Genomic DNA, 8,084 nt, shown 5'->3' with positions numbered 1-8,084 from the left:
AGCAAAAAATCACAAAAGCAGTATGCAAGGCTTTCAGTGTCGGGACACCGGATATGAGAAAATTATGCACTCCTCCGTGGTTCACGGCATCCCTGAAGCTTCATAGAGTTTCAGTTAGAATTCCATTTCCATCTGCGTTGTAAAGGTTTCGCTTATGCAAGGATTTGTTTTAAAAAGAAAAAAGAAGTTCATGCACCAATGCCCAAAGGAGCCCCATCTAATTACACACACTGGCAAGGAAACCCACTACAACAGGTGTCCTCCTCCGACAGGAGGGCCGTGACCACCTTTAGGATTTTGTGCAGACTTGCCCTTTGTGACATACAACAGACATCAGATCTCTCCTCTACACAGAGAGAGCAAGGAAACAGCCGGGTGCTCGTGTCCCGGTGAAAGGCTAATAACTTCACTAGATCTTCGTGCACTTCCTCTGGTTTCTCATGTAAACTGCTGACCTTTGCACCCTTTCCTTATGATCACCAGACACTTCTGTGGAGCCTCAACCACCCAGACCAACAAGCTGGGAAAATCTAATGAAGAAAACATGTGCCATGGGCACCAAACACAATCTACAAACCCAGGAGGTGAATTCAGCCACCTGTTTGAGGCACGCCCAACAAAGGCCTAACAGAGCAACTATTTTTTAAATATGTGAGAGTCAGGATCAAAACTGTTGAAATTTTCATGGACCTCAGGATGTTCTCAGCCTATTTAAGGGCTAAATCAATGCTTTCAGCATAATGACTAAAATAAACTGTGGTGCTTAACACAAACTGACGACTGTCATCCCCCGGCCTACCCTGTTCTTCTCCTTGTTCTGGAGCACGTGAGGGCAACGCGCTCACGAGAAATCACTTTCCTCTGGCCCGCCGCCCGCTAACACACCGCCGGCGCTGTCTGAAACGAGTCTCCACGTCTGCAGAGCCCTACATGGCCTGTGCGATCTCACCAGCGCCTCACACAGGGATGCTGTCAGAGGAAAATTTTCAGTTGAATTTTTCCAAGCTGTAAAGCGATCTTTGGCCATTGAGGGGAGCCACTGGTTTGGTCTATGAGCCGTTCTAAGTATTAATGTGGATTTCAGACAGCTTCACAGTTCTGAATTTCCTGAAACCTGCCGTTTCTGAACTGCTACAAGGTGCCCACGTATTTCGAAAAAGAAATTTAAAGCAGGCTAATTACTACATATTTAACATCACCGTAAAAACACACCTTCTTTACACAAGTATTTTTAATTGGATTTTGAAGATGTTTATTGCATTCTGTTTGGTGGAAAAAACAAAACAACACATACATGTATTTAGCACAAGCTTGTGAAATACACAGAGCGTAACGGGGTGAGGCGCAGTCTCTGCCCCTCGCCCACCTCTGAGCACGGAGCTGTGGCCAAGTGGTTCCCGCAACAGTCGGGCGCTGAGCGTACAAGCCTCTAGTTCTCTCCTTTCAGTACCGGTAGCAGCTCACCGTTGTCTTTCAGCTCCTAACGACGAAAACAGAAAGCAAAAACAACATGTATGCGGACAGATGAAAAATGGAAACGTCTGAAGAACGATCACAGGTTGCATCCGTTATCAGAGACCAGAAGAAACACTTCACTGGATTAAAACTCTAGCTCACCAACACGCTGAAACTAACTATTATGCCATAAACACTATCAGATTACAGAACTCAAGTTTTAAAAGGCATTCCAAAACCAAAGATTGATCAGCATTAACAAACACAGCAATTAGAGCAAAACACCCATAGCCCCACGGGTGGTACACAGGCTTCACTGTTTCAACCCAGCCTGGAAAGGCCGCAGTACTACGAGCGTAAAAGTGTACATGTAAAGGCCAAAAACCACTAAAAAGACATACAAATCCAGAAATGTTGTGTGCTATCTTGCAGATTTAAAATCTGGAACACAGCCATCAAATTTAAAATGTGACAATAAATGATGAATGAGATTTTCTAGCTTAAGACAAACATTTAATCTGATGTAAATTTGCAGGTTATTACTAAGCAGCATGAACATCCATCAATAAAACCACGAAAATCAGGGCACCTCGCTGGCTCAGTCGGTAGAGCATGTGACTCTCAATCTCAGGATGGTAAATTCAAGCCCCACGTTGGGCATGGTGCCTACTTAAAACACACACACACACACACACACACACACACACACACACTAAATTCCATGTGACTTCATCTCTGGTTAAACCCCATCAGGTGTGATTCTGTCATATAAACTCAGACAACTCTCAGTGATGTTCTGGGATCTTCCAACATTAACTCATTAACAAGCACACATCCTACTGCACTAAAGGACCAGGCAGGACTTTTCTGAGCACGTGACCTGGAGGGCAGGAGGCCATGCTGCTCACAGAGAGGCCCAGAAGCCTGCAGGTGGAATCTGGACTCAAGGACTCACGAGTTGTGACATCACATGCAGATTACCTAACTTCTCATCCGTGTCCCCTCATCTGATGACTGAGGACAAGGAACTCAGGGTGCTGTGAGGACGGCCTAAGCACTAAGGCAGCCTGCCTGGCACACGGGGATCGCCATCATCATCACCACTAATGTGCACCGACCTTATCTAAATATTCCCTCTGTAAACAAACATTCTGCAGTAGTGATAACGTGACCTCACTGAATATGTACTAATTAGTTGCTATTTTTCTCAAGACACTAGATTGACTGAGTCATTGAATTACCGGTAAGTTCTTTATCTAACCATTCAACAACAAAAAGCACTCAGTGCTCTCAAAGGCCAGCCAGAATTAACCCACCTGGCAACTAGGACGTTTCCACTGAACTAAAGACAGAAGAACCGTGCTCTGTGGGAAACGGACTAAAATGGCAACCTAAGAACTGTTCCCAGTTATCTTCTTGGGAGAAAATGTTACCAATATCACAAATGTCCAGATGTGTCTTTTTAGCAGGTGAACATCAAGAGTCCTGTAACATCCTGTTTTATACCTAAAACGAAGTTGCCCGCACAGCTCGGCTTTAGAATTAAATGAGATTGATCGATTGTTATCTTCCCAAGAGTTAGCAATGGCTAAGGTACAGGCTATAAAACATTCAGACAAGAACAGGCTCAGGAGTATTTGGGTTTGAAGACTGTGTCTTAAAAAAATAAAACACATATATAACATAACAAATGCAGATCTATTTTTGTTGCTTCAGGGCTATTCAAGAGCTACTATGTTAAGCCTGTTCTTCTCCTCCAGGAATGAGACACTTTACTCGTAAAAATGCCTCACTCGCTGCCTTCAGAAGCGCCATGTCAAACAGCACTCCGCAGCAGACGGCACGCCTGCCCCGTGTTCGCCACACGTCCGGGCCCACAGAGCTGATGTCACTCAGCACTGGGCTCGAGTCCTCCCAACAAGACCAAAGTAGGAGTTAAAACTTATTTTAAAACCTGACTAGGAGCAGTGCTGCTCCCGGGGGGTTAGCACTGCAGCGTCCCTGCGGGACCAGGCTAAGAAACAGCGTGTGGCACACACAGGCACTATCAGGTGTAAGCGCCCCAAGAAAAGTCCTGCCCACTGAGCATTCGCGGAGGGTTTCCTGAAAGCAAACCAAACAAGTAAATTAATGGTCAAAGATGTCAAGGGTGTATAAGAAAAGGTATCGTTTCTAAACATGCTTACGATCTGACAGAGCTAACCGATCTCCTAGCGTCTGAGGCCAGGCTGGACGTGGGGAAGGCCCACAGCAGCCTCGCACAGTTCTGTTAGGAAGCCGGGGTCAGGGGCCTCGGGTCTGTCACACAGCTGACAGGACCAGGCAGCACTGGGTGTCAGGCCTCCTGCCCGTAGCCCGGCGCTCTTCACTCCATCACCCCAGTGCATGTAAGGCAAAATAACACAAAAATACAATACAACGTAAATATAAAAGGACAGAAGAACTTCAGGAACAGGAGCGAAATATTTCTGGCTTCAAGAATCTATACACGATTCATCGACAACAAGGGTCCTGGAGGGCACAGAACACATGTAACTATGGAACACAAGATATCCAAAGCAGAGGGGGAACGAGGAAAAAAAGACTAAAAACATGGAAGACAGTTCCATCAGATTTAGTAGCGTGGGAGTAAAAATCACATTTCGAGCTTGGCCATAATCAGAGCATCTTGGAAGGCCAAGTTACAGTTCTGGCTTTGGCCGGAAGCTCTTCGGGAGAGGAAGGAGGTTGTGCAGAAGACCCGGGGAGGCAAGAAGGCCCCACAGCAGGGGGTTAGGCTGGCTCAGGGGACGGGTGAGCACAGCCTGATCCAACAGGGACAGTGGGAGGACAAGGTACTAGGGACACAGAAATGGTAACACGGGCGAGTGCCTGGGTGGCTCAGTCAGCTGAGCGTCCGACTTAAGCTCGGGTCATGATCTCGTGGTTCGCGACTTGGAGCCCTGCATGGGGCTCCGTGCTGACAGCATGGAGCCTGCTGGGATTCTCTATCCCCCTCTCTCTGCCCCTCCCCCACTCGTGCTTTCTCTCTCAAAAACACACATGTAAAAAGTAAAAGTAAATAAAAAAATAAAAATAAAAAAACTTTTTAAAAGAAATGGTAATCAAAAGTGAGCCAGAAGTGACTGGACAGGAGGCCAGGAAGGAAAGGAGTCAGGGAAGCTCCAAAGTTTCTGTTCAATATGAAACTGTAATTTTCAAACATGCCAACATTTCCCATCTTTAGGATGCCAAATGAACTCCGACCTTACCTTAACAATATCCAGACCTCCAACAAGTTCCCCTTTCACATACAGCTGAGGATACGTGGGCCAATTCGAGAAAGTTTTTAACCCCTGCCGAACCTACGGAAACGAGAGAAACTCTGAAACCTTACTATTAGACCCTAATGAGTAAAACTAAAGGCAAAGGGTGAGAAACATAAAACACAGAACTTACTTCTTCATCCTCCAATATATCAAATGTCTCATATTCAACACTACAAAAAGGAGAGAACATTTTAACAGGAAATAGTTGTATTAAACCAAAATTATCAAGCCTACTTGGTGTTTTAAAAAACAGTCAGGAAAAGTAAACTGTTTCGTTGCTAATGACATTCACTATAAAAAATGGAAATGACTTTACTTCTCTCAATCTGTCAGGTAGGTACAAATTCATCTGGTCTTTTCTCTAGACAATACTGGATTAGACAGGGGTCAGCACACTTTTTCTGAAAGGGCAAGGCCATAAACACGCAGGTCCTGTAGGCTAGTCTCTGCACCACACAGAGGCAACCACACAGGGCAGACAGGAGTGGGTGTGGCCGTGTGCCAATAAAACTTTACTTAAGTAGCCGGCCAGCTGCAGTGTGCCAACCCCAGGTTAGACCTGTACCCCAAGTTTACACGAGTCTGTCCTTAACACTCCGCTCCCAGCCCTCACCCCCGGAGCCGCCGCTTCTGATGTCCTGGAAGCTGCTCAGGGAGCGGGGAGCAGCTCTGACGTCTGACCGCTCGCGGACACCAGGGCTGGGCCGGACGCTCACTGCCCAGGACGATGACGCTGCCAACAGACGCCACCTTACGGAGGTGTGCATTCCCACATGAAAGCGAACTTATTTCAGAACACGCATGCTGTTTTCAATACACACAAACCCGTGAGAGTGGTGTGGATTCATGCTGTACAATGAACTCTACTTGTTATAATGAATGAAAAATCGCTGCATGGAAATCCAGCCATATCTACTCAGAAGGACTTCACTGTTTGGTGGTCAAGGAATCAGTATGAATGTAGGACTGAATTCCTGCAGGGAGACTGCGGAGATACGTGCAGTCCCACAAACCGGCCAAAGAAAACGCCACACATAAAAGATAAATTTCGGGTTCCATAAAACCAAAACCACCTTCACAGGGAAATCTCACTCAGTAAACAAGTTCCCAAGAAAACCGTTCATGGTGCAGAAAACAGTCAAAAAAACAAGATGACAGGATAAATCAGCACCAAGTACCAACAACAGGACTGTCTGAAAGCAAGAGAAGATTAAAAAAAAAAAACAAAACAAGACCCAATGTAAGTTTCCCTTCAGGTTGAACTAAAGGAGGCAGATCTCCTAGTCTGAACAGTACGATAAACGCGAGTTACAGGTCCACAAGGGAGCTGAGAGGCACCGGGCCCACGCACGCGCAGGTGTGTGTGCAGTCACGACAGCCGATGCATCTCCTGAAAGTTCTGTGCACAGAGTACCTCCGTACCTCAGTGTATGCTCGGTACACGGCCCCTCGAGGCGTGTGTCTTTGGGCAGAGAAGGCGAAGAGGGGTGTAAGAACGGAGGGGAAGGAATAAAAAGCCAGAGCTTTCTCCACAAACTGACAGCTCTCAGCAAGAGGACAGTCTGTTCAAGGTGAAGAGCGGCAAAGGTCCCCACGGCCCTGCTCACCGCAGAGCCGACTGCATCAGCAAGTCTGCAGCTGGGAGCGCTTTGTCTCCAAAGAAGCCCCTCTGTTCTGGGGAGCAGGTACTTGCAAATCCAAACAGGATCAGACAGGTATTGGGCGACTTTCCACCGAACATACGAGCTGAGACGGCCCGATGCTCCTGTGCCCCGGCCTCATGGCCTTGTGGAGGAACGCCCTGAGGGGACACGCTGTCACTAGAGACAGGTGGACTGAGCGTGTCACACCGGGGAGCTGTGACAGAAGACAGAGAACGGGGCCATAAAAACTGATGACCAAAAGCAAGCCAGCCTCTGCTCTGTCCTCGGGCAGGGTGAGGAAGGTCTGGCTAGAGACCATATGACAAAAGACTCTTTAGACTCTCCTCTGTAAAATGTCACCATCACTTGAAGAAATCAATCTTTGCTTTTCATGTCCCCAGAGTTGTATTTAACCTGTGCTACTCAACTGACTACTTTCAACCATGCCCACGAATGTCTAAATATTTCAAAAGATTACCTTCCCCACGACTTCAAAGAAATGGTTAATCTCTTTAAAGGTATGGCTAAAAAATTAACTTAAAAACTAAATAAAGCAAGCTATGGCTAGCATAGTAAGAACATTAAAAAGAAAGTGTTGTGAAATAAGTAAAATAATAATAATAATAAGCAAACACATTTGATAAACTCTACCGAATATGGGCAAAGGATCTCCAAACAAGTGGTTTGTTTCTAATCAGAAAAAAATCAACTGCAATCTTCTTACCTGGCAGCATTACCACTGAGCAGATCAAAAGCATGAACACAGCCTTCAATTTACCCTGCTTCTGAGATGCACAGAATGACCTGTACATGGGCCCTATGCATTTGATAAAATGTTGAAAACTAGAATAGTTTTTAAGGAAATTAAAAACCTCTAATACATTTCCCTAAAATATCTTTGTGCGTGTTCAAGAACTCAGTTATTAACTTTCCTCTGGGAAAGCAGACAAATAGTTATTCCAGTAATTGCCTAAGAAGCTCCTTTATGTTACCAATCAGTTGATACTGTCCAAAAAATCCTCTTGTGGTCTAAGTTAAAGCATTCACAAAGCACCACAGCAAAAACAAATAGATAAACATTTACAGATAGAGCCACAACAACCGAAAGGCATCAGTGGCAGGACGGAAAATTGGAGTTTCTTTAACACACCATTTGAAAACAAGATTTACCTACCCAGTACTATTTAGTATCTCCAGAATCTGTTTGCTGAATCCACATTTTGCTTCCTAAATTTAGAAGGGGGAAAAAAAAACACACACACATGTAAAGATGGATTACATTTCCTACTCAGCCCACTGGCCTGGTCCTGTGGACGCTCTGTCCCTGGGACACAGTGGGCACAGCGCACTCTAGTGACGAGCCTCCCAGTGCCTCTGGCATCACAGAGCAGTGGGTCAGCTGGGATTTCAGGAGGCCACCAATCCCCACCCCACCCCCTTTCAAGTCCTGACCCATCCGGACATGACCCTGGACTCCCAGCCCACAGACTTCCTTCAGGCTCTACCCACCGGGGATGACACGTGTCCTGGTACCTGACAGTCTCTGTGGTGACACGGTCCTCAGAGGGGAACCTTGCTGCTCTACCAAGACTCGAGTTCCTTCTCCACTCGCTCTCAGATGACCTCGCCTCACCTAACCTTTGTGCACTGAGCGGGATCATCACCTGCCTGTTCCCAA

At 46.2% G+C, this 8,084-nt stretch overlaps 1 protein-coding gene across 2 annotated transcripts in view; it reads right to left on the bottom strand.

Annotated features, from left to right (window-relative positions):
* Positions 1 to 1,228: 1,228 nt before the first annotated feature.
* GLRX3 (glutaredoxin 3) overlaps positions 1,229 to 8,084 on the bottom strand; it is a 31,545-nt gene continuing 24,689 nt past the window's right edge. The window contains exons 8-11 of one of the 2 annotated variants that reach the window (XM_042909337.1): positions 7,581 to 7,633; positions 4,894 to 4,933; positions 4,707 to 4,799; positions 1,229 to 1,480 (exon numbers count right to left, since the gene is read on the bottom strand). In XM_042909337.1, the coding sequence (XP_042765271.1) occupies positions 1,430 to 1,480; positions 4,707 to 4,799; positions 4,894 to 4,933; positions 7,581 to 7,633 (237 nt within the window). In that variant the 3' untranslated portion in view covers positions 1,229 to 1,429. The remainder of the gene's footprint in view (positions 1,481 to 4,706; positions 4,800 to 4,893; positions 4,934 to 7,580; positions 7,634 to 8,084) is intronic. The other variant, XM_042909338.1, reaches the window with a different exon arrangement.

This window comes from Panthera leo, chromosome D2 (genome assembly GCF_018350215.1).
Source record: "Panthera leo isolate Ple1 chromosome D2, P.leo_Ple1_pat1.1, whole genome shotgun sequence".
Lineage (NCBI taxonomy): Eukaryota > Metazoa > Chordata > Mammalia > Carnivora > Felidae > Panthera > Panthera leo.
Note: the sequence above shows the minus strand (reverse complement) of the source record. Positions and strands in the feature narration are given on the sequence as shown.